This window comes from Falco cherrug, chromosome 1 (genome assembly GCF_023634085.1).
Source record: "Falco cherrug isolate bFalChe1 chromosome 1, bFalChe1.pri, whole genome shotgun sequence".
In the NCBI taxonomy this organism is placed as follows: Eukaryota; Metazoa; Chordata; class Aves; order Falconiformes; family Falconidae; genus Falco; species Falco cherrug.
The window spans coordinates 40,742,141-40,768,626 of NC_073697.1; the positions used below are offsets into that span (position 1 = coordinate 40,742,141).

The 26,486-nt window shown below is 37.2% G+C and overlaps 1 protein-coding gene across 3 annotated transcripts in view; it reads left to right on the forward strand.

Annotated features, from left to right (window-relative positions):
* DNAAF9 (dynein axonemal assembly factor 9) overlaps positions 1 to 26,486 on the forward strand; it is a 79,926-nt gene that overhangs the window by 14,920 nt on the left and 38,520 nt on the right. For 2 of the 3 annotated variants that reach the window (XM_055706415.1, XM_027799958.2), the window contains exons 3-20: positions 2,809 to 2,928; positions 3,783 to 3,907; positions 7,487 to 7,583; positions 8,817 to 8,923; positions 11,980 to 12,057; positions 14,286 to 14,384; positions 14,981 to 15,036; positions 16,182 to 16,317; positions 17,941 to 18,022; positions 18,983 to 19,019; positions 21,691 to 21,778; positions 22,192 to 22,268; positions 22,555 to 22,599; positions 23,053 to 23,098; positions 23,460 to 23,571; positions 24,452 to 24,522; positions 25,300 to 25,350; positions 26,178 to 26,265. In XM_055706415.1, coding sequence (XP_055562390.1) covers positions 2,809 to 2,928; positions 3,783 to 3,907; positions 7,487 to 7,583; positions 8,817 to 8,923; positions 11,980 to 12,057; positions 14,286 to 14,384; positions 14,981 to 15,036; positions 16,182 to 16,317; positions 17,941 to 18,022; positions 18,983 to 19,019; positions 21,691 to 21,778; positions 22,192 to 22,268; positions 22,555 to 22,599; positions 23,053 to 23,098; positions 23,460 to 23,571; positions 24,452 to 24,522; positions 25,300 to 25,350; positions 26,178 to 26,265 — 1,515 coding nt within the window. Of the gene's footprint in view, positions 1 to 2,808; positions 2,929 to 3,782; positions 3,908 to 4,423; positions 4,453 to 7,486; positions 7,584 to 8,816; positions 8,924 to 11,979; positions 12,058 to 14,285; positions 14,385 to 14,980; positions 15,037 to 16,181; positions 16,318 to 17,940; positions 18,023 to 18,982; positions 19,020 to 21,690; positions 21,779 to 22,191; positions 22,269 to 22,554; positions 22,600 to 23,052; positions 23,099 to 23,459; positions 23,572 to 24,451; positions 24,523 to 25,299; positions 25,351 to 26,177; positions 26,266 to 26,486 lie in introns of those variants that run through there. The other variant, XM_027799959.2, reaches the window with a different exon arrangement.

The window sequence follows — 26,486 nt, forward strand, 5'->3', positions numbered from 1 at the left end:
TCATATGTTTCTGTAGTATACTATTAAAGCCTCAGTATGAAAGCTCCTGTCTGTACTGGATACTTAAAAAAAAAAAAAAAAAAGCCCCAACCAAACCACAAAACCCAAGTATTCTGGAGGGCTAATTGTTTTATGGTAAGCTGATGCCTTCCCTGCTAGCCTATCAGTGTTCTGCAAGCAATATTTACCCATGTCCTTTATTGTACGAGTTGTTTATCAGCTGTCGTCCTTGTTAACATCATCTTTTTGATGTTAACATCTTGTCTTGTCTTCCCCTCCTTCTGTCGCTAACTTAAAAAGCAGGGTTTTGGTGTTTAGCTTTAAAGATCTTCTATACTTCAAGCCTGAAGAGCTGGTGCACCCAGATAAAACCTCAAACTCTTCAAGTCATGCTGACATCTTAACTTTTTTTTTTTAAAAGGAGGAGTTTCTCATTTTTTTTCTGCTCTTCCAGACTTTGTAATCATCTGTTCCTTTTTCTGCTTGACTGTGTTAGCCTGTCCTTGAGCACACTGCCTTGGCTGCTTAGCCTTAGGCTTTGGAAACCCCACCTGTAAACCTGATAGAAAAAAGTACAAATGCCATGGCTGCTTTCATCCACACTGTTTGGCCTGTAGTTAGAGGTGCCTTGTTAGAGTAACGTTTGATAAGATAGGTGATGTTTGCTTGCAAAACAGAAGTAATGCTGCTTGCAGAACAACTGATCTAACAGCTTGCTGCCACTGAAAGGGACTATCAGAACTCCTGCTTTGTGCCAGGATTATGGCTCATCTGCCTTCAAAACTTGCCTCAGTTAGGCAAGTGATCAGTAAGACAGATTATTTTCAGGACATTGTGTGTGCTAGCTTTCTAAGGCTGTAGCTGGTTTCAAGGAGACTGATTATGTTCAAATGGAATTCCCTCGAACAAAGGGATGGTTCTTCCTGGAAGAACAGAGTCTCCACGCTTGATTGTAGTAACTAAAACCCCATGGAGACATGGGGGCTTTGGCACCAATACTGGTGTGTCAAGTCCCGTGGAATTCTAGGTTAGATTGGTATGCATGCTTTGATGAGGCTGGAAATGTAAATAAAGAGACAGTGTGCTGTCCCTCTCATCCCTCTCTTGCACCCCCTCTGTCTTAGAGTTCCCAGATTCAGGGCAGTCTGGTTATGCAGAAAATTATTGGCACAGCAAAGACAGAATGTTGCAGCAGAGGGGAAAAATGAGTTTACTGGGTCTGAACATTCTTGAGATGAGTCTTATTGATGCCATGGACCTGAGTTACAGATTGGCTGCTAAGGCTTTTGATATTCTGTCAATGGATGCTTTCAAACACACCGCATTGACTTGTTTTAAAAAGATCATGCTCCCAGGACATATATACATGAATGGGAGATCAGTGATAGAAGCTGGATAGAGGAATGAGGATTCAAAGATTGTGGCAGGAAAGATTTTTGAGGGCTGAGAAGGCTGGGGCAGGTGTGATGTAGCTTTCCTCTTTTTCCACCACAGTTCAAGGAGTGCAGTGCGCACAACAGTGTGTTATTTGTGCTGTTAATTGTGAAGCCATGAGCGGGGAGCAGTACTACAGAGTTTCATAGCTTCAGCTCAGTTTGAAGTGTTTGTATTTGTCTCTTCTGTAGCCTTAGACCAAATATCTGATACCTTGGAATATACATGATCTATCCAAAGGTCATTTACTAGACAAGCAAGGGAGTTTATTAAGGTATAGGATTCAGTAGCTGGATGCAGACAGGGCATCTGGTTAGCACTTCAAAGCTGAAGCATAACATAAAAAAAGGAACATAATTGGGAGAACCTGGGGTTTGTTCCAGTTTCTGGTAAGCTCAGATGACTGCAGTATTTTGGTTTCCGATCTAAGTCCTGAAACCCAGATGTTCAGGCTGTGCTATTACATTATCAGTGTGCTGATCTCTCCTTTGGACGGTGGTAACAATTTTTTATTTGCTGGCAACCATCCAACTGTACCTTAATGTAACTTGGTAGGAAAACTTGCTGTTAGTCTTTATCAGCAATCTTATAGCAAGGCAAGACTGGTGGGTGACCTTCGTCAAGTGTGGGTGTCAGGCATGCTGCTTCATGCATGGTTTTACTTCTGGAGAAAACTTGGTTTATTACAGCAGAATTAGGAATTATGACTGTGACTGTCTTCCAGGGAGATGAAAATACTTCCTAAATCTGTGGCTTGTTTTTTCTTGTATTTATCTTCTATTTCTTTGTGCTCCAGATCTTCAGTTGTTTTAATTTTATTTTCCCAAGGACCTGTCTAAGAATTTACTTGGAAGCTGTTCGTATACCGTATGTTTTGTCAGAATATCTTTTCATGATTTGTTAGAAGTCTGCACTGGCTTTCTGGTGACTCAGGGATTGCAGTATAATACTGATAAGATAATGTTTAATCATGTAGTCTAAAGCAGGAGATTTAGGTCACAGGATTAGTTTGTTAGGAAGCTTCAATCAAGAACATATTAATTAGAATTCATACTGCATACAGACAGATGTTTAAGTTTGAATTACTGGATAAAATTGTACTTTTGTTGATGCGGAGTACTGCAGAAAACTAGACTTAATTTTTTTTAAGCAATGCCTGTGTATTTTAGGTCAAGGGTTGAACGTCAGCATGTGACAGCGAACTTTCCCCTACCCTGTTTTCTCAGTAAGTTCAATAGGCATCTGTGCCCACTGACTATGTGAGGGGGTTAAGTTAATGCTCCTGTTTTATTTTCTTATTAGGGAATAAAACAAACTCTTCAGGTGTACAATATTAGGACACATGACACTTCATGTATGGTTTTGCTTTTGCAGGAATAGATAGTCGATACAATGAAGGTTGCAGGGAACTGGCAAACTACCTGCTTTTTGGCTTGTATAGCCAGAATAACAACGACTTTGAAAGAACTGGGTTTCCTGAAGAAGTTCTTGATGGTAATCTGCTTAACATTTTTACTTATTCTGCAGTCTTTCTGGAGGGAGGGTAAGCAGAAAAAGGGGCAAACCTCAAAAAAAGTAAGTCAGTAAATCTCTGAGTGTGTATATACTTGTAAAAAATGGCTCGTAAAAATGCTGCTGAAGAACTCTTGTTTTTAAACACATGCACACGCCCCACCCCCTGCCAAATTCTAAGCCTAAACAAATACAGCCCATTCCAAGAAGTCCTAATTCAGTCCTGGTATGTATGTACATGTGTTACCAATTGCTGAGTGATCATACTCCTGGAGTTCTAAAATACTTGGGCCCTCTTTAACATATTAACTCACTTTAATATTTGGAAAGTGGCCAGTCACCATGATCATAGATGATTATTCTCTTAATTGCATGAAACGTTGAATATCTACCCCATAGGCTAGTTTTTAGTTGGAGCAACTTTCTGATGTAATATCAGGCAAGAGCAACTATAGTTAGTAGTTTTGTAAGTGCTCTGTAAGGGCTCATCACTGACACTCTTGGCTTTTCAAAGGACAGGCTGACGCAAGTTCTGTACAAGACTTCAGAATAAACCCACAATTGTTTGGAACAATAAGAAGTACTATTCTACTGGGAACTGCCTGTGGCTGCCAACTGTTTCTTTTTTTTGTCCTTTTTTTCCAAGATGTGGGGAGTGATTGTATATTCAAATAGTTAAACAATTTTCTTTTAATGAGGTACATTATAGGAAAAGTGTTTTCTGTTCAATTTCTGTGAGGTTTTTTTTTAGGTTTCTTTTTCTTTGTGTCCTTATAATTCTTCTATGTATGCTGGTGTCTTGATGCTGGAATAATATTTTTTTCTGCTTGTTGCAGATATAATCATATTAATAAAACCTGACAGTGTCCATCTGTACTGCAACCCTGTGAATTATAATCATCTTTTGCCGTATGTGGCATACTGGAGGAACTTGCATTTTCACTGTCTAACTGAAAATGAGGTAAGTGGAAAGTGAATGCAGATAAGAATTGCTAATGAACTTGCTAATGAACTGATAATTCCAAGTGGAACTTTTTTTAACATTCCTCCCAGAAGTCTTTTTTTCTTTTTTCACACTCAGTAGGGGAGTGACCTGCATGTATGTGTGTGTGTGTATATGTATATCTATATGGGTATTAAGATTTTTGCTAATGTGTGCAAGAAGAATATGTTTTTAATACTTTGTTGGAGCATGAAGACAAACTGCTCCCCTCTCCCACTAATTACTATTGTTTTGACATGAGTCAATGATCTTTTAATGAGGAAAAACATGTGGGTTGAGTAATGCAGAATCTGAATCAAGCACCACAGTCAGCTTTGAGATTTCCAATGATAGCTTTGTTTGCTACCAGAGCAGTGTTTTAATGTGTTCTATGCCAATAATTTTAGAATATTAGAGAAGGTTGGCTTAGTAGGCTATTTAAAATCAAGAAACTTTATTATGTATTTCTGTTTTAACTTTCAACTTCCTTTCAAGAGCTATTAACCTCACTTTCACTGGACCATGTAAGTGACGTGAGTTTCATCCTGCATTTAAAAGTCAAGTTACTCTTAGAAAAGCTATGTTTATTATAGTGAAGTACTGTTAGAGGAGTAAAAAATAAAAATACTGTTTGTCTAGGTGTAGAATAAGAACCTTTTTATTCCAATTGAGACTGGAAATGCTTCTTCCTAAATGCCATCATGGGAAGCTTCCCTGCTTGTTCGTTTCTGTGTAGTTCCATTTCTAAATTTGAATTATAGTGAAATTTGAAGGGAAAGGGTTAGGAGCCTGCGATGTTAATGGGTGAAGCTGGAGAAAGAATGAACCGGGAGGTCGGGGAGAGAAGCCTTTTGTTTCCTTGAGTTTTCAGCTTGAAAGGGATGGGGCTTATGATAGATCGATTGTGTTTTTCTGTGGCTTTTTGATAGCTTAGATCACAGAATTATGAAATAATTCAGGTTAGAAGGGACCTCTGGAGATCATCTTGTCTAAATTCCTGCTTAAGGCACTGTTAGTGATGAGATCAGATCAGGTTACTCAAGTTTTTTTGTGGTTGGATGTTGAAAGCATCCAAGGATGATAACTGCAGAACTCTTGGCTATCTGCTCCATTATTTGACTACCCTAACAGTGAAAAATTGTTTTCCTTTTATCCAGTCTCAGCTTCTCTTGTTTTAAATCATACCCATTGTCATGTGTCCTGCAACTGCAGACCACTGCAAAGAGCTTTACTTCACCACCTCAATAAAGTTTTTGTGGATGTTGGAAGGCAGTTATGCGGTCCAGCCATTGCCTCCTCTAGGCTGAACAAGCCTGGGTCTCTCCTGCCACAACAAGTGCTCCAACCCACTGATCATTGTGGTGGTCCTCCACTGAACTTGCTCCAGTTTGTCAATGTCTGTCTTGCAGACATCCGGTTTTGGAATCCACATACACGTTCTAGATACAGTCCCATGAGTACTGCATAGAGAGGGCTAATTACTTCTTAAGATGTAAACAGCTGAGCTACAGGTTAAAGCATGCTGTAGCAAAATCTAAAGCCTGGCTTCATAAGGTTTGTGTGTTGCCAGAATTCCTACTGAAAGGGCAAATCTTGAGGCATACCTGATGGTGGTAAAACATGCATTTTGGAATCGGGAATTGGGTGATTCTTAACACAGTATTGCTAGCACAACTGCAGTCGCAGCTATTGAATTTTAAGCTGCATCTGTTCATGGACTTTCTTTGTGATTTATCATGGTAGGTAGTAACCTTAATCACACAGTACTGGCTTGAAATAATGGTGTAAATAGAAAGGTAAACCATATGCCTTGCTGTTTGTGGAAATGAGTGGAAAAGCTTGATTTCTGAAGCTGAAAATACAAGATTTACTTCGCTACTGTTTCACGTGAATGAGCTGAGCATTGCACTGCCAGGCATATTTGTAATGTACAAAAATTGCCAGTTCCCTAGATTGCTTCTGAAAGGAAGAAGAATCGTTGCTGTCATAGGCTTTATGTGCATCCTGTTTACAGGAGGATTGCTTGTAGTGGCTTTTAAGCATTTTTCTTTTCAGTGATAAAAATAACTTTAGCTTGCATTTGTAAAAATGAAATTTAAAAAAAGCTCAAGAGTTGTAGAAATAAAGCAAGCAATGCCATACCTGGCTCTGTGCAGCTCTTGATGAATCTGACAGAACCTATAGCCTCTCCTTCCTTTCCTCCTTCCTGCTTGCTTTTAACTAGACCTTAGTAATTTGAGTATCCTAGCTGTTTGAAGAAAACATGTATTATTAAAGAATACCCATTTTCAAAATGGCTAAATAAGATCAAGTACTGAAATTTAATGAGGCTTTTCTGGGTGTCATGGAACAGGCTGTATTTATACCTGCAATAGCAGATAGTAGGCAAGCCTTTAGCACCCTGCCAAAAACCAAGTTCTTATTCTAATGGCATTTTAAGTCTTTAGAAACTGGCAGTTGTTTGGGGCTTGGCTTTGAACTGAAACTTTGATCTGGCTTCCTGGGATTGAAGAAAGAACACATCATGGAGGAACTTGGACTGCATCTTAAATTCAGGCTTGTCTTAAAAGAACTTGTTCTTAAAATGTATTTGTTGGGTATATCCTGAAGCTTACAAGAACTATGTACAAAAAGTTAATAATAATTAATTTACCTTGATGTTAAGTTCAGAGCACTGTACCTAGAAAAATAAAATAAATATACAAAATACACCGCTGCCTGATCTTGCTCCAGAAAGCAAGTGACTCAAGTACCCAGTGGGGCTAGGCCTCTTTGCTTCAGACTTGCTGCTAAACTGTACCTTTTCAGATAAAAATCAGAGTATTTTTAGGGTTTTTTTTCCTGCTATAAAAATGATTTTTGTGTGATTTTTCTCTTCAGTCTAGTTTTTTTATTTTTCTGAGCCATAAGTAGGATATTTGTTCTCCAGTCTGCTGAAGTCTTCAGACAACTTCAGTCTGCTACTAGTGTGAAACAGCAAGCTGGTGTTGCATGGTGGTATCTTCTTTTCTTCCTCCTTTTCCTGCACATACCTCTCCCTCAGACAGCAACTGGTTCTTGTTGCTTGTTTTGTGACCTGAGGTCACAGCTGACTTTCCCATTATAGTGTTGTTAAGCTGGTAATAATTTCTTTTTTTCCCTCCGTGGCAATTTTTTTGAGGCACATCAATTGGTGTTATCTAAGTTTCTTTCATTGTTTAAAAATTGTCCAGCATCTAGTTGATGATGTAGAAAGACTTCACTGAAAGCTGAAAATAAAGTATATAATTATGCCTTCATATAACCTTATTAAAATCTTTGCTCTGATGTTTGGTGTTTGTTTGTTTGTTTGTTTTTAAGAACAATTTTCATTGGCTTGAATACATCACTGCCATGATGGAGTTTCCAAAATATAGGGACTAAAAAGGTTCTTTAGCTTCTGGAGGCTCTAGGTTGTATTTTAGTGGATTACTTGATATTTGCTGTGGAATTTAGTAGAATGCATATTCCCTCTAGTGCAAAGCTAACAATCAAAGTAGGCACGCCTAATCAAATTTTATTCTAAATGACTTCTTTCAGTATGAAGATGAAGAAGCTGCAGAGGAATTTAAAATTTCCAGCTTTGTAGACATGGTTCGAGATTGCAGTCGCATTGGTATTCCGTACAGCTGCCAAGGTAGGTTAGCTTGTTTTGTGCTTGTAGTCTTAAGTGTTTTGCAGCATGCAAGTCATACAGTTCAAGGAATGAAGATTTCCATGCCTTGGGTAAGAAATAAGGATTAATATGTCAATAGTTTCCTTTTAACCTCTTTTTACTTGTGTTGGATTTCTTTCTGAAAAATGTAAGCCCTTAGACTTCATCTGAAGAGTGAATGTTCACAGCATGAGGCAAAGAAATAATTTGCATTCAGAGAAGCGTGTTTTGCTTCTACAGAAGTTCTCTGTTCAGATGAGAGCTCCTGATAAATACTTCTTTATATAAGGAAAGAATAAACATTTCGTTATGCAAGTTCCCTTTTTTAGCACTGAAAAAATTGGACTGCTTGACTTCCTGTTATGATGTGTAGCCAGCCTTGCAGCCTGAACAGTGTAATCTTACATTGTTCAGTAAAGTGTGTTTTGCAGTATCCCCAATAGTGAATAATGTGAAAGCGATGCGGTGCATGTACTTCACTGTGCAGCGTGAGCACGTGGGGGTTTTGATCCATAGTACAGTGAGAGGCAAACGGGGGGGAAGCAAATTGCCTTCTATTTTTGAACCATGTAAGTTCAAACCAAGCTAATTCAGTTTTGAGGTGTGTTTTCTTTTATTCCTATTTCTTCATTGCTTCTCCTGAGGAAAGGGTGATAGGCTCTGCCTAAAAATTCGTTAATGAGTCAGGGCATAGGGGAAGTATGGTGGTTCTTTGTTAGGAAGTATCTAAAGAAGTATTATCTAGGGATGATGATCACACTTCAGATGGCTTACAGCTTCATCAGTGAGTGCCAGGCTGAATAGTTTTTCTCTCCCCCAACTTAAAATTCTGATTAACACAGGGATGATGTTTGACAGTATTTTACTTAAGGCCAAATATTTGAAGAAATTGGAGTAAGCAAAGCTCCCTGTTTATTATCTTGAATTTTAAGAGGCACAGTTTTACTAATGGTCTTGGAATTAAATTCGCAAGGAGACATAGTATTCTTTGCTAGCCTGGTAGCTGGAAAAAAGGGGAAAAATTCAGGGTGTAGAGAAAAGTTTCTGAAAGCTACCTTCTTCCCAAAAATGTTTTTCAATTACCGATTTTAAGTTGTACAAAGGCAGGATAATTGACATCCTATATTAGAGTCTCAGAACAGCTCTAAGATCTCACAGGAAGTTAAACTGCCAGTATTTGTGAGATAATGTTTCTGTGAAACATTTCTTTTGCAGGTCATCTACAGATATTTGATATGTTCATTGTTGAAAAGTGGCCAATAGTGCAGGCTTTTGCACTGGAAGGAATCGGGGGTGATGGCTTCTTTACAATGAAATATGAAGTGAGTAGTTATGTTTTTAAATTTCTTCCATTTCCGTTCTGAAGCAGAAATTGAATCATGGAATTATTTCAGTTGGAAAGTACCTTTTAAGATCATCTAGTGCTGACTCACTGCTCAAGTGAACTTCAAAGTTAGATGAAGTTTTTCAGGATCTTATGAAGCGGTGTTTTGAATGTGCAAGGAGGGAAACAGTGCAGTCTTGCTGTGAGACTCTGTTAGAAGCTGCACAGCACTCTGTCCTGGATCAACTGTGACTGTTTGGTCATCATCCCCAGCTCCCCAGTTGTGATTTAGAATTGTTTTTCCTTGTCTTTGAAGGCCTCCTCTGCCGATAACAGAAACACTTTTAACTCTGCTAGATGGGTATAGGTCTTCAAGAGCAGTGCAAAAGAAGCTGCTAATGACAAATGCCTTGAGATAAACAGAGAATAAGTGACTATATTTCTTGGGTCATTGGTTTTGACACGAGATGCATCTACTTGTCTCATCAACATGATATATTCTTGGGTCTTTGAAGCCTGCTGAATAGGGCAACAGTTAAGATTTTGGATGATGCCCCTAGTTTTGGTAACGACTTGCTGTTCTACTCTGAGCAACTTGTGTCATTTGATTCACTTATTTATTAATTATACTCAAACAGCATCTTCAGAGGACAGCTTTGTATTTATGTACTACTTTGAAACTTCTTTTATTTCATTTTCTTGGATGTCTGCCACAGAAATGCAGATGTCCTATTTTTGTAGTCACTCATCCATTTTTACAGCCAGAATGTTCTTTGTTTGACTTCTGACAACTGGAAGAAACCCAAGGAATTAATAGTACTATTGTTAAAAGTCTCATCACTTGCAGTACTGTACACACTTGCTCAAAAATCTATTATGTCAGTGCAAGTGTGCCTTTCTCTGAGCACTGTGTTCTTTCCACTGATACCTTTCCTCATGCTTTTCTTTTCTTCATTCTATCACCAGTACTGTAAATAATCTTGTTGTGTGAACCTGTCAAAATCATTAAGTACAAAGTGCAAATAGGTGAGCACATTTGTGGAGAGGTACCTAAGTATCAGTAGCCCTTCTTAATGTCTGAAATTAGTCAAGGAGGATTTGACTGTGAATTCAGGAGTTGTTTGGATCTTTATTACCTTTGCCAATTCACTTCATGAATCCATAGAGGCTTTGAGAAACTGTGTAGACCCAGCGTGGTGATATTTTCATAAAGACAGAGCCTCTCCTATTTCATTGTGGGAGTTGATGCTGCCTTTGCTATACTCTTGCAGATTTAAAAAGGAACAATGAAAATACTCGGTATGTATTTTTAAGATTAAGTGTGTTAGCTCCGGCGGTTCAAGCAGTTCCAGCTTGAGTTCTTTCTCCTTAAAGTCATAAGGGAATTACAAGTGGGAAGTGGCATTCTTGTTTTTTATGTAGTTGTTTATGCATGATTATCTGTTAGGCAGCTCCTATGTGTCACAGATGGGGAGGAAAACCCAGTCTATACGAGGAAGTACGTTTGAGATCACTGTAAATGATCTATAAGTGAATACTTGTGCCATTATTAAAAGGGAGTGATCTCAGTTTATTTTTAGCTCCTCAAACTGATTTTCTTCCTCTGCTGTGCATTCTGTGCTGTAAGACTTGAAGATAACCTGATGATGATAACTTACTACTTGTTTTCAGTGTTTTAAGCACGGTTGCTCTCTTAATACAGAAGTCGAAGTCAGGGTTGGTCAAGGTGCTATAATCCAGAGAACTTACTGTACTGGTAGGTGAATGGAAGTGATGTATGGGAAATCATTACTGCCCTATCTAATAATATGAGTAAGTGGAATAACTGTAAAGAAGTAGTTTAAGAAAATTCCAGTCAGTGTTGCATTTTTAATGAAGTGGGTGGTGGGAAACCTTGTAAATGCAGGAATTATTCAGATGCAAGTTTCCCTTAAGAATAAATATGTTTTTGACTAGTGTTCTCATATGCATCATCTTAGTACTTGGAAGAAGGTACTGCGAACTGTTAGGTTAAACTAGCTTAGCCTATATTTACATTACGCTTACAGCGAGAATTGGCTGGTGCATAGGACGAGTAATTTTGGAATCTGCTGCTTTTCTTTCTTGTCTCAGAAAACTGATCTTTCCCTTTTACTTGCACCAGTTGATGCTGTTCTTTGCTATTAGCACAATTCCATAGAATCATAGAATGGTTTGGGTTGGAAGGGGCCTTAAACATCATCTAGTCCAACCCTCTGCCATGGGCAGGGACACCTTCTACCAGACCAGGTTGCTCCAAGCCCTGTCCAACCTGGCCTCGAGCATTTCCAGGGATGGGGCATCTACAGCTTCTCTGGGCAACCTGTGCCAGTGCTTCATGACCCTCATAGGGAAGATTTCTTCCTAAATCTTCTAAATTTCTTCTAACCTAAATCTCTGCTCTTCCGGTGTAAAGCCATTCCCCCTTGTCCTATCACTGCAGGCCCCTGTAAAAAGCCCCCCTCCAGCTTTCTTGTAGCCCCTTTAGGCACTGGGAGGTGCTCTAAGGTCTCCTTGGAGCCCTGTCTTCTCCAGGCTGAACAACCCCGACTCTCTCAGCCTGTCTTCATAGGAGAGGTGCTCCAGCCTTCTGAGCATCTTCGTGGACTCCTCTGGACTGGCTCAACAGGTCGATGTTCTTCTTGTGTTGGGGGCCCCAAAGCTGGAGGTAGCGCTGTGTGTGTGTGTGTGTGGTGTCTCACCAGAGCAGAGTAGAGGTGCAGAATCACTTTCCTCGACCTGCTAGTTGAAAGATTGCTAGTTTGAAAAACTTCATGAAATGATTTATTTGAAAGATGTAGGCAAAAATTTGCACCTATATCAAAGCCTTACTTGAGATGAGTCTCTGAAGCATCCAGAACACTTGCATCTGGTCAATTCTTTTGTAACCAGCATGAAACAATATTTCTGAATTCATACTTAAGGACGACTGGTAGCATGGGCAGTGTGCTGCAAGTCTGTTTGTGTGGCTTAAACCTGAATCTGTGACATTCTTCATGGTGTATTTCACAGAATTGTGTTTAAAATATTTTTCAGTTAATGGATGTCAGTGTTGATTTGTGGAAGACATACAGCAAGATGGATCCTGTTTCCTTGGAGGACTTGCTCTTTGAGGTAATGCAGGTTAAATACTCTGAATCAACTACTAGTCTGTTAGTTTAGCCCCAGAGCAAAATTGTGATTTTGTTTATTTTTAATAGTGCTTATGGAGTTAATCTACTGGCTCCGCATACTGTTGTTTACAGGCTCTTTCCTTTCCTCAAATCTACCACAGAAGTCTACAAAACATTAAAACAGCTTGTCTTGGATTCCTTGAATTTCTTAATTTGCCTGAAATTCTCCTAAAGGTTTTTGTAAATGGTGTGACTGTTCTTCAGGCCATATGACTGTGTACAAAGTGCAGAAAGTTGGTCTGTTTGTGTGTGTTAATCCTCCTTTTGCAGCAAGGGGGGAAAAAAATTCCACTTCAATTTACAGCCATTCCAGGAAAAACTGCTTTCAGAACTGCTTTGTAACCACTTTAAGTGGGTAACAGTGACACTCAGTGGCTGCCCTGAAGCTTTGTGGAATATAGACATACAGTGTAAAGTGATTCCTCATTTTAATACGATGGGCTGATCTCAGTGTTAGAGAAGAAAACAATGTTATTAGTATATATTATTTTGTTAATTTTTCATCACGTTCTAGCTTGGCAGCAAAGTGAGCTTTCAGTATGTAGTAAGTTCAGTAGTAAGTATCTTTTATTAATAAAATACTGGTAGTTCACACCAATTTGGTTGTTTAATCAACTGCTGTAATGAAAATCAAAATGTCATAACAGTTTACAAGGTTGTCAGTCTTAGTCACACTCTGATACTTCACTTCCCCCATCCTGTACAAGTAAGGTTAATGTCTGGGACTTTTCTTGTACCTGGTAAGTCTACCCTGAAACAGACTTACTTATCCTAGTTTGGAGTTTTAAACTAGAAAGTTGTTGTTAAATTGAATTCAGGTTTTCTGAATAAAATTTATAAATGCGGTTTTCATACAACTCTGCTTTTATAGAAATTGGTTATTTAAAAAATGATTTTTTTTTTCTCCATGAGGATGAAGTTAAGAGCGTTTGAAGCTGGTATGTATTAGCAAAAAAAGTATATCTTTTTTGTTAATACAACTTTGATTTCAAAACCTTCTGATTTGAACTTGACCTGGGATGTAAAAGAATGTTCTGTACAAAATATTGCCATGTGCCAAAAAACTGACAAAAGCAATTCCTAGCCTTTAGCTTCTATGAAAAGCTTATTTGAGACTACAGTATTCTCCAATGATACTTTCTGCATCTAAATGTAAACCTTCATTTTTAACCTCTAATACAGGCTTTATTAGTGTTTTGGAAGGCTTGTAAGGTTTCATCAACATTCATTCTCTAAATTTCATTCATTGCTGCATTAATGAAGTGGCTGAAATAAAATACTGTATAGTGCTTAGACCACTGCTAAAGTCATAGTTCTGGTTTTGCCTGTTACATATATGTGAAAAACTACACTTCCTAAAATCAGGATGTCTCTTGTCTTCCAAGTTAGTATGTGACAAGTAACTGCAAGTAATCTTGAAGTATTTTAAAATTGCCTAGTTATGTAAGGTTCCTGCTTTGTCAGTGTGACACACTATTTTCTTTTTATTGATTCTCTGGTTTTTTTTAAGATTAATTTGAATGCACCACTTAACTGTAGTCATCTTCCTTTTTTATTCTGCTTCAGTAAGGTGTTACTAGTGTTTCCTTTTCCACTTAACTTTTTGTTTTCACAAATGCAGATAAAAGAAAGGATTGCCTGCTGCTTGTATACCACGAGTTTTCCAAATTCCCCACCTTGTTCCTCATTTTCTGTCCGTAAGCTTATTTAACATCAGATACAAATTACTGCAGAACCATATATAGATTTCAAAACTGAAAATTACACCTGTCCAAGTGTTTTATTTTGGAAATTTAATGGGAAACATGAGATTTGAGTTATGAGTGATCTCAAAACAGTGTACTTGGGTTAAAAACAGGGCGGGGCTCTGGTCCTTTTCCCTCTCCTGCCTCTTGGCTCTCAAAGAAACCAAAAACCCAACCCACCAAAAAAAACCACACACCCAAAAAAGACCCCCTAAAATGCAGCAGAAGGTCCTTACCTTCTAAATGATGTTTATTTTCTTGTATTTAAGTGTTTCATTGTGCAGGCCATTTTCTATACTGCGTAGTGAAATGTAGTCTACGTTGTTCTGAAGTAATTTGTGTTCATTTAGTACAATCTGTGACTTACTTTTTTCTGTGATGTAACACCTGCCTTACTAAGTAATGTTGAATATTTTTCTTCTAGGATTTAATGATTTTTGAACACCAGTGGACCAACTTTTTTGCTAATTTTGATACTGAAATTCCCTTCATTCTGGAACTATCGGAATCTCAGGCGGGGGAGGTATGCCTGCTTCTGTAATACTTTGAAATGCTAGCATCATCCATGCAGAAGTAGTTATTATTCAGCATTGTTTGTTTGTTTTCCTTTCTCTCTACCCCATCTCACCTTTGATGTTTGAGGAGTAGAAACGCATTTTTAAGTTCACCACCCACCTTACCTCTACCCATATTATGATGGCTTAGGACTGCCTGGTGTAATTCAGTCAAGTGTTCACTGATAGTTGAACTTAGCTGTTTTATGCCTGCGCAAAAGATCTCCATTTGTAGGTAGATTGACTTCCATTTTAGTGGAAGCTTTGGTATGTGCACTTCCTAACAAGCTGAGGTTGCATGTGTCAAATCTCAAACATAACTGATGGTAACATACAACATGGGTGAAAGTAGTGCAGTGTTTTTTCATAGTGGTTGTTGCTTTTTAAACATATATGAGACTTAATGGTGTTTGGGTTTGTTTATGGAGGTTGGAAGTAGTTCTTGAGGGTTCAGGATTTTTTTCTGAGAAGGATAATTCAGGTTTATTTTTAATGATAGTGAGGACATATCATGCTTTCTGTTCATTTGCTTGTTAATTTTTTTTTTTTTAATTATTCTTCACAGCCTTTCAGAAGTTACTTCAGTCATGGAATGATCTCAAGCCATATAACAGATAACAGGTATTGCTCATTATTCCCTGTAAAATTGTGGTGTCACTAGTAACTTAATACGTTTTTTCCGTACCTCTGATGTCATAATGTTTATAATTCTTTTTGGGACCATCTCAGCATATCACATCTTATCTTTGCATATTTAAAAAAAATACGCAAAGGCACTTCTAGGAAGGATAAGCTGAATTTTCGTGGGATTTAATGGTGTAGTTATTAAATATACAATGTCAACATGTTTGAAACCATCCACCTTCTAACATGTTGAACATAATTCTAACATGATCAATTCCTTCATGGTCAGAGATCTAAACAAACTCATGAACTCATTACACAGGACAACTATGTTTGAAAATGTTGGTCCTATTTATGTGATACTCAAAACCAACTAAAAATGAAGGTTGAATAAGTTGATGTCCTTTTGTGCGTCACAACACACACAAGACAAATGCTTAAAGCAGGGCAGTTAAAACCCCAAAATATTAGCCAATATGAGCTGGGAAATACAGGTCAGATTTATTTCATGTCAGCATATAATTTTATCTGAGAGAGGAACTGGTTTGTTGTATGTCACAAAACCAAGCATTCTGCTGTTCTGAGCTAAACAAAGGTTGCTTAGCTACTTGAATGTCTCTGCAGATTCTTTATTTGGAGTTAAACGGTGGAGTTCAATGTCCTTTATTGTTTTCAGCATCCTATGTTGTTTGCATTTAAATAATGAAAAGAAAAACCTTGACCTCTCCAGCTGAGTCTTGGGCCCAAAGCCAGAACTAAAACCAAAATAGTTTTGTTTAATTCCAGTGTAGTCATTTCAGGGTTTTTCAAGATGGTAAACTTTAAGCTAGTCAGCTTTTCAAGGCAATTTACTTTAAAAAAAGAGGAATAAAAACCTTCTAATACCATTTGGGAAACAACCTTGAGATATGATCTTGTATATGAAAGAAACTGTAGTCTTCTTAAGTCAAGTAGTTTTTCTTTGGAACTTGGTCTTTTCAATGAGAAGCTTTCTGCAGCTGTAGTAATATTTTTTTTTTTTCTTCCTACTCTTTTAGTAAGGAATTCAATAGTTGGTCTGTCAGACTTGAAAGCTTTGATTTCATTTATTGTTTTGTGTTTTCTTCAAGTATTTTGGTAGTGATACCCTCTTCTCTCTTCAGCCCTAGCCGACAGCCCTTTGTTCTGTTTGGTAGCCACTCAACTAAGGAAAACTTGAACTCTGGTAACTTTAATTTTCCATCAGAAGGACATCTTGTTCGAAACACTGGCCTTGGTGGAAGCACTGCTAAGCATATGGTAAGGCTTTTAAGTAGTTATCTGATACTTTGAAGCAGCATATATTTTTTTCATATATTTTTTGTGCCCTTAAAATGCTTACCTTCTATGAGTTAAATGCCCAATTCTTAACATATAAACCCCCATATGTTACCTTAATAATCAGTCAAAGGAATGCGTTTCCTTTTTCTTTCTCTAAGTCATACTGTACTGATTCTTTAATCAGGGACTGCTGAATGTGTTAAATGTTTTTTCCCCTGTAGAAAGGTAACTTTATAAACTAATTGTGGTGCTGCAAATGTGTGGGGTGGGGGAGAGGGAATTTTTGTGGGGATGTTTGTCCTAGCCATAAAGGGAAAATCTTCCTGATGATGCATATGATATACTTAACTCTGACACTCAGATTTTATTTTAATCAGAGTTGTTTAGCCATTTCTTAAAAAGAAATGGGAAGACACTTTTTTTTGATAATGACTTTGCAAGTAGATGCAGGATACTTGTGTATTCAAATTTCAGCGTATGCTTCAGCAACTGAACAGTTCATGAAACTGAAAATTTTTCTGGTGTTCAAAGAATGTTAAGATTAAGTTGTAAGATTAACTTGTTTCCATTTTCAAGTAAAAGCTTAGTTTTAAAACATATGATGAGGTCGATGGCTTGTTGCACCGCCGTGCAGGGGACGTAACTGGGGAAGCGACCCCAGGGAATTCAGATCCTCTGGCTGGCTGGGCTTGGGTGATCAAGAAGGTAACTCGCAGCGAAGGAGGAGAGGTAGTGTGCAGATTGCGTTGTGTAGTTCTCCCTGCAAGCCAATTTCTATGGGCTCTGGGAGTGTCTGTCAGTCATGCGAGTCCAGAGTCTGTGCTGCTGAGGAGATGGATGTGGTTGAGTACAGGTCATCGTGGCGTGAACGTATGATTGAGGGAATGAGTTTATGATCTTGTCATGACAACATTTCATGCGTAGATGCTTTAGGGATGGATGGACGGACGTGGGTATTCTGGACTCTTTGCATGTGTCAGAAGCCTGAGAAAGGATTGTTTTAGCATCCCAGTGAAATCTCATCCTCCATTTGCTGCTCTGTCTAACCATATTTCTGTAAAAACACTTCCAATGTTGTTCCCCCCCCCCCCCCCCCTTGTTAACATTCCCATTAAGACCATTTGAAATCTTTCAAAATGCAAGTACAATTTTATTCTGATGTACTTGCTCTATCTGTTGTCCTCAGATTCTGACATTGTTCTTAAACAGGTGGTTTATTTACAGGTACAGGTGATACTGTTTTAATAGGGTGTCATGAAAATAGTAAATAAGACCAAGTGCAAGCGTAGTTATGGGAACCTGACACACTTTCCTCTTCATGAAAAGAGCAGTTGACATAGGAAATTGAAAACACATGCTTAACGCTTATGGAAGTCAGAGCTCATCTCCTTTCCAAAGTCTTTCAACCATTCAGGTCAAGTCAAAAGTGAAATATACCTTTGAAAACGTAAGTTGCTTTTCTAAAATCCAGGTAAGTGTGTTGTACACTTCCTGTAGTATGTCAATGGTTAGAAGACTTAAGGGGAACTTAGCTTATTGTTAATTATTGCACCAATGTTTTTTACTAAGGTCTTTTTGTATCTTATTAATACTGACAACTAGGTAGTGCAGTGTGTATCTCCAAAGGGACCTCTGGCTTGTTCAAGGACCTATTTTTTTGGGACCACTCATACTCCTTTCCTGGGTAAGTATATTAAAAATCCCAAGTAGTAATTTAAGACAGTTATTCCCTTTGAAAATTTTAAATTTCTAGCGATTAAAAGATGGCTTTGATTCTTTCATGAGCGTTAGTCCATGGAGTAGTAGGTGCTGTGTGGTTCCACAGCCAGTACATGAAATCATGACAGAACATTGTTCTGTTACACATCCTACCTTCATATGCAAAAATCTGTCAGTTCTGAGTGTGCAGGCCTTTTAAAATGGATAAACATTGAAGTCCACATTCCATACAGATTGGTAGAGAAACAGTCCCCAAAAATACAGTAATTTGAAGTGGTACTGGTCAGATAAGCCTGATTATTATTTTTTTTTTTTAAAATGAAATAATTGACGACTTCTAAAAGGATGGAGAAAATTCTTTGACTTTTATCCTTTATTCTCTGGTTTGGGTCTAATATAGCGTGTTATAATAGCTGTCTTCCCTAACAAAAACCTGCCATGTGAAGTTTTTAAACAACAATTTTCTTACCCATTTTAAATGGCTGTATGAGTCTATGGATAAAGGCAGTCTCCTTAGGGTTACTATATATCTTGAAACCATATCCAGCTCAGAAAGCATTTGAAGAAAGGTGGTTGGAAGCTTGCAAAGTGGAAAGAATTATGGCATGTTTGATCTATTTGTGGTTTTTCCTGGGCATCCAGGAAAGGCCACTTTGAGAGACAGGATACCGTGTGAGTGGCATCTTTGTTCTGACCCAATGCAGCTGTTTTTGGGAGATGCAGGTTTTAGTCTTGGCTGTAGTATGTACGGGCTGTACTGATACAAGTTAATATCTGCTTTGTTCTTTAGTAAATCTGCAAAGAAACGGCAGTTATACAAAATACTGCATAAATGTCATGTGAGATACGTAGCAGAAATGTTATGCCCAAGAAGTTCTGCATAAACACTTCTGAAAAGTGCTTAAAATTTTTGTTTTTAATACAGGAAATGACAATGAGATGCACAAGCAAGCTGAACAAGTGTAAGCTGTCAACTTTTTATTTTTCCTTAACTCTTCACACTTCCTACTGTGTGGCAGTATGTCAAAACTGCTTTTAGTCAGCAGTGGCTGTTGGCATTTGCAGAGCTACATTTTCATATTGAATAACGTGAATGTGACAAGGTTTCTAAGGCAAATCGCTCGTTGAGGTTTTCAGTGAGCCAAACTATGAATTGTTCGTGTGACGTCCCTTCTGCTGTATAGCAAAGCATGAAAGGAAATGTTAGTAAATTTTGCTTAAATTGCAATAAAACTTTTATCTTAACACTTATTGGAATTGCTTTAGAATGCACTTCATATACACTGAGAAGGAAACGATCTATAACTGAGTGGGAGCATGTTTCACAGAAGTGAAAGTAATTTTTACACTAGTTTGATTAAGCTAAACCACGTGTAGGATTTATAATGGTTAGTGAAAACGCCAACAGGGAACACTCAAACTTGCGAAGAAGTTTTGCTCTGTTAGAGGATAGATAAAAGTTAACTTCTGATTAGTTTTTTTTTTCCAATAAGCTACAAAACTTCCACATATTTTGACCTTCACAAAATAAGACTGTTTATTTATGTTGATGTCCACTTCTATGCATGTTGTAGATACTTGTCAAGCTTTAAGAACATGGTAGATCATCTGCTTTGGTACTGCTCTCAATCTTGATAAACCAGACCTTTCCTCAGAGGTTTTGTCCTCCTTGCTAGTTAGGATGATTTGGGAGCCTGTTCCTGCTTCTGCAGCAGAGCAGTTTGCAAGCCTGCATGACATATTAGCAAGATATTAGAGATGTGTCAAAGGGAGCTGGTAGTGGTGTCCTTTCATGCTTAGTATTGTTGGCTTTTGGTAATTGTGATATGGTTTTCAAAGGCATAAGAGTGAGGTTACTAGACTAAGCAACATGTTTTTAATTTTTTATACTAATGTTAACTTTGACAGGTAATTTTGCTTAGGTATATGTTCCACCCAAGCATACAGAATATTTCTTGTCCTGCTTCTGAAAGACTTCTTACTAAATACACTTCTAACAGATGGCTAGAGAAGTTCTAAGCGAAGCAGGGGTTAGCTGATAGAGGCAGTATTTTTTATGAGAATTTCTTTTTCTTGGAAACATCCCTGTATTGGATAAAATAACCTAGTTTCAACAGTAGCAGCAAAACTAGCTTTTCTAACAAACCTGACCTCATGATTCGGGAATTAGTTTGCAGTTGAGTCCTGTAACAGGTCCTTATATTTGTCAATATTTTCCAATGAAATAAAAAATGGAAAAATATGTCATGAGCACTATTTAGTCCAAATTTGGTGGTATTTAGGAAGCAGAACTGCAACCTGGAGTACATATACTGTATAACTTTAAGTATCCCTGGGGTTTTGGGGTTTTGGGGTAAGTATCCTTGTTGTGTTTTGGGTTTTTTTTTGTGGGTTTTGTTGTTGTTGTTTTTTTAAGAAAATGCCATTTTCTGTTTTTGCATTGTTAGTCTTAAGATTTTTAAATGGGAAGAAAAGTAAGGTAACAATAGTGTATTAATGTAAAAGCACAGCCCACTGTGAGGTGTTTTCTTGCATATATATATGAATTTGAGTGACAATAGGAATCGTTACAAAGTTAGGAAGAATTACATGTATTTCCTGTAGCAAGTGTGTACTGAAAATGTAAGTTAAATGCATGTGTTAGTACATGAAATTACTTTTTGAGGGTTTTTTCCTATGTAGTAAGTTAAATTTTAAAATTTCTTACTGGTATTGGGGATGAAGTTCAAAGCCAAGCATTGCTGCATTTTGAGATTCCTCCATGTTGAGCCATGTTTGGGAGATTCAGATTTTTTTTTCCATCCTTCAGGAATGCTTTGCATTTGGCTTAAATGCTGTATCTTCCTCTTTTCTCCCCCTCTTTCCTCCCTCAACATCTAGCAGTTGCAGAGGAGTAATGAGAGGAGTTAACTTTTGGGGAATTAAGATTGTTTTGTCGATCTGCTTATCTTTTTGTTCCAGTTTAGCTGGAAGACAGAAGCTCATGTTTCTTAGTTGGACACAGGTGGGGTTTGGTGGTTGTGGGGCTTTTTTTCAATAGTTTGGGAGCTATAAATATTTCAGTAGCTGTAAGTTGCTGCTGGCTTCACCTAATCTTTGTGTATTTCTGCACAATTCTTTCAATTCCCTTTTAAGAAGGGAACCAGTCTAAGCTGTGATGTGGATGTGCTCAAAAGATTGTGGTGACTGGTTTGTTTTAATATCTTACTTTGACTTGTTCTGGAGCTTGTTAAGCAATCTCTGTAGTTAGTTCACTCTGGTTTCCAGTTTCGCTCTTGCAGAACACGGGGCCGCCATTCTATTCTTGTTGGAATATTTAGGATGTGATCCTCAACACAACTGCAGCAAAAGTCAACAATAAAACTTTTTTTTTCCCCTTGACTGATGAAAGCAGGGATACCTTTGTGCCAAGAAGTTTTTTCCCCAAGACGTTCTGTAATTCAAGCAATTTACTTGCTCTAATTAATTTTTTAAAACTGAAGGGTTAAGTATAAAGCTATTTCTATGCTTATTTGAACAAGAACCCCTTCCACATGAGGGAGTTGTGTTATGAGAGGAAAACCTGCTCCTTTAAACAGAGGAGGAAGAAAATTCTATCTGTCTAGTAAATGTTGTGTTTGTATTTCTCTTCAGTATGCTGTTGTCGCAAATATATACTGCTGTTGTAGAGGCTGTGCTTGCTGGCATTGAGTGCTATGCTAAAACTTCCACTGAATCCAAGGTAAATGAAGCACTGATTATGTACACTGTAATTGTTGATTTGGATTGCCTGCAATATAAGACTACATGCAAACCAAAATAATAACAATAAAAAATATTTTAGTCAACTGCATAACATCAATGAAGTTAATACTGTGGCCTCCAACCAGTCTTTCTGAATTCTGTTTAAAAAAAAGAGAAATTTCAGAGTATATCTAATCTTACCCATCTATGATTGTTTTTCCATCTTTCATGAATTTTCCTAACCTTATAATAAGGAAAAATCAGATATGTGAAAGGAGCAATTTTTAGCCTGGTGCATCAGTGTGTTATTGTTTAGTGTATGGTCTTTTGTCTGTCTTACGGGTGCTCTTGTAGTTGCTGGGATTTGGAAGTATGGGAAAAGACAGTTAATTCTCAATTTTTATTTTTCAGGCGAAGGAGGTAGCAGAGCAGGTGCTGATGTCTGTGTTAGATACACTTCATTTAACACAACTTAAAACTGCATTACGGTATGCATTTTCAAATACTTATTGATTGATGTATTATGTCAACATATTAGCTTCTTTTGGGGAAAAAAATGTGTCAAATGTTAATTTTAAACAACTTGCATGACTGCCGAATTGAATTCGTTGTGAAATTTTGGAGACTTTTAAACTAAAAAAAAAATATCCGTTTTTCTTTTCCTGCTTTTTTTAGTCACTTCAGCAGTTATTTTGCTTTAAATCTATTATTGCTGACTTTTTACATTTAGAAGTATAATAGACATTTTTCACCAGTGCAATTTCTGTTCTACAGGTCCAAAATCTCTTTTCAAATTCAGGCTGTGAATAATCATGGAAGGTTTGTGTCACTTACACTTCTTGTTATTACTTATTGGTTTTAATACAGTAAAAAGTTTATTTTTCGTATCTTGGAACTTCTGGGAAATAATTGTATTTGATTATTTCAGACAGGATGTACTAAATGTTTTTGTGTATGAGACATTTAAGGATTTCCTATCTGTAATTCTGTGGAATCTTAAATATTTAAAAAAACCGAAAACAACTGGGCAGACCAATTTTATTAACTGTTAATGAGTAGAAGCAGCATGAGTCCATTAAGAGTTTCCTTTTAAAACCATGCTTTTAACTTAGTTGATATCACAACGTTGTGTTTTTTCATCCCCATGCTGTCTAATTGACTGAAATGGCCTACACAAATAAGAATTTATTTTAAAAAACAATAGCTCTTTTGACTACTCTGAAGTTACTCAAAATGATCTAACCTTTACATTTAATTATCATATTGTTCTAGAATTACTCCATTAGATAATGAGGATAGCCTGAGTTTGATTAAAACGGTAAGTAAGCTGTTCAGTATTCTGATTATACATTTTATTAGAAAATAGAGCTCTAGTGTGTGTGTGTGGTGTGTGGTTTTTTTTTATGGGGCATGCTAGGGTTTTTATCTATGTGAATACAAATGTAAGGGGAGAGGTGGGATAGATATCAAATGCTGAAACTGAGGTAAGGTTAAGATTTAACATGAAGGTAGACGGTGGAATTTGGAATAAAACATTGACATAGAGTTATGATCTCGCACTTTCCACCACAATATAGAAGCAGGGTTCTAGGAGGTTTAAAATATATGCATTTTGCTGCTTCAATTGAAATGTTTCAAGTTTTGTTTTCTCATCCTTTCTGCCCAACTGATTGCTGTAGGCGTCTATGATGGTATTTGATGTTCCAGACTTGCTCACAGGAAGAGGGTGCTTGGGTTCTGTTGTCTTTTCAGAGTCCTTTCTAACATCACAGATACAAGTAAAAGAAAAAGGTAACTTGTAAATTCTAACACCAGTGTTCTCATTCTGTTAGCTTTGGTGTGATGGAAGAGCAAAAGGGCTTCCAATGTAAATTGTTACTGTTACCATTATGGTTTTAAGCCTTTCGGTTAATTAAAAGACCTAAATATTTTAGCTTGCTAGTAATGAATATGTTGTGTTAAGTTTCTCTAATCTCCCTGAAAAGACTTTGGGGGTTATGGCTGCCTTGTGATACAGCAGGGCTGAGGTGTAAAAAAATTCAAGTGTAGTAGTACCCTTCCTAAATTTTCTTCAGTCTTAGTGAATGTTTTCTGTTGTACAAGGAAATCTGAACAGCTATCTTCCATTGTTTTTGTGACACTCACTTTATATTGTATGCTTTCATTTCAGTTGCTTATTTTGGGGAGAGATGAAACAAAACTAAAAAAAGGATATGGTTTTTAGAAGGCTTGATTTTGGAACACTGACATTTAAAGTACAGGTTACAGAGTAATTTAGACAAATGCATATTTTCCAGATTGTTTACATATGACAAACATAGTTATTGAGGCTGCCTGAACAGTATTTATGAACTTGTGTACCCAGGCAGGCTGTGAGTTTTTAACCTTGGGAATTGGAACTTTTGGTGGGGAGGAGAGCAAAGAAAGAAGCCAGGTACTAAGACCAGAATAAAAGCAAGATTCCTTTGGTATTGTATAGCACCTCCATGTAAGTTACAGCACAAGAAGGCTGGGAGCTAGTCTGCTGTGAAAGCTTCAATAAACAGTAACAATTCCTTGAAGTAATGAGGAAATTTTGGTTTTTCCTGAAGAAATGTCAGGTTGTAGAAGTTACTTACTGAACAGTCTGAAGTATATGACTGATACGATACTAATTTGCTTTTCCCTGCAGATGGCAGCATTAATTCAGAAACGAGCCACATAGTACTGACTGCAGCTATCCCAAGATATGCTTCTTGGCTGGTTAGTACACAAAAAATTATTTGAGTTTTATTCTATACATACAGATTCACAAATGAAAGCTTTTTATAAAAGCATGGATGTACGAGGAAAAAATACGCAACTTGGGCATTGAAACAGAGTATTAATATATCTATACTATTCTTTTTAATGTGGATATGACATGAAAAATGAGTAAGTGGAACAAGGCTGGTGGTTCTATTCATAACACAAGTTCTAAATTATTTCGTTTTCACCACTGCAGTTTTTTTATCTGTGTAAAGGCCTGGGTGTTTTTCAAGTACACAGTGTGACTTTTGAAAATTCTGTTTATTGCGGGGGACTTCAGATCACTTCAGCATCTGCCCCAACAGAAAGAAAGAAAGGTCTCTTTCCAGACTTCTAACATACTACACTGTGTTAGAGGTGTAATTCAAATGAACATCATGAAATTGGACAACATTATGCCCGTTGGCAATCCATAAATCTGAAACACTCGAACAGTAATAAAAAATAAGACCAAATAGGATATGCCGCTTTGTGTCTATAAGATACTGGTTTAGTCTATAGAACAGTTTAATGGGGAGTATCCCCTTTAAATGTGTTTCAAGGAACTGTTTCAGTCCCATGGTAGCACAGCGTTGAAGAGCACAAAGCTGTCTTTGAAACACTGTGGTCTCAAGACTTTATCTGTGATATCTAAGGTTCTTGTTTACCTTCAGTCTTCTTTAATGCTTTTTATATAATGTTAGACTTGCCTTATCTACTAACAATACAAATGGAAACTGTCCCTGGCTACAGGTTGAAGATAGTGATGTGAAACTGTCTGAAAAGGCACAGCATATATTGAAGGTAAAATTAAATGTTTTTGTTAAACTATAGAAGTTACACTTTCAAGAACCAGTATTAAAAAAAAAGCTGCTAGCAAAACTTGCTTTTATGGTGTTTGTTACTACTCTGCTACAAAAGACTTGCCTGTTCTACCCGGTCTCTTTCCATCTTTGACCTACAAAAAAAGAAAATACATTGTATGTAAAAGTTTGAGGTTTTCTTTATTTCAAAGAACTATGAAACCCGAGAGCAAAAAGTGTTCTATTAAAGCTACAATTTCATGGAAGTCTCACTAAGTATTACCCATGGAGCTTATGTGTTTCAAAAAGCCCCCAAAGCTCAATGCCACTCTACATGCAACTTTCTTTATAACTTAATTAGCATGCTAAATGTCTAAAGGAAAACACTTTAAGCACTATGAAAAAGAAAAGAATTTGGGATCTGGGAACATCTTAAACCACATGAGTTTCACATTTGTGGTTTAATTTGTGGTTACCAGAAATCTTCATTATAAATAAATTTATTTTCCTGTAATATACTTTTAGTTCAGTAGATTGGCAATCTAAAAACAAAAAGCTATGCCTTGTGGTTGTGACAATAACTTGTAACTGAATAGCTGCTGGCAAAACCAAAATGGGGGTAAGGGCTTTTAAAAATTATACTCTTGACATATGCTGTCATTCACTAGTTCTTCTGTATCAATGCAGTTTAAAAATTTTTTACAAATTCTGACAGATGCTGTTTCAAAAAATCTTTTCTCTTGAGGTACAATCATGAGAAAATATTCTTGCCTGGTTTACAGTCCTTGATCCACTCTGAGGTACTACTGTTTGTTTTTTCCTGTTTAGGAAGACAAATCTGTTCTGGGCACTTTACTCACTGGAGGTGATGGAGCATATATTTATTCTAGTAATCCACAGGCCACTCCTGCAGAAGGTGAGATATGGGGATTTTTTTTTGGAAAATTGTTTATAGAGTTGTTGCACTTTTTCTTGTTCTGGTGGTTTTGGTGGTTGGTTGTGGTATTTTTAAATGTAAGAGGTGTGTGCATTTTCTGGGATTCACACATTTGGTAAGCCTACCTGTACCATTGTCTTTAACCTTTCTTTCCATTTACCTTTAGAGCTCTCTTGTTAAACTCCACGTCTTTGTTTTTT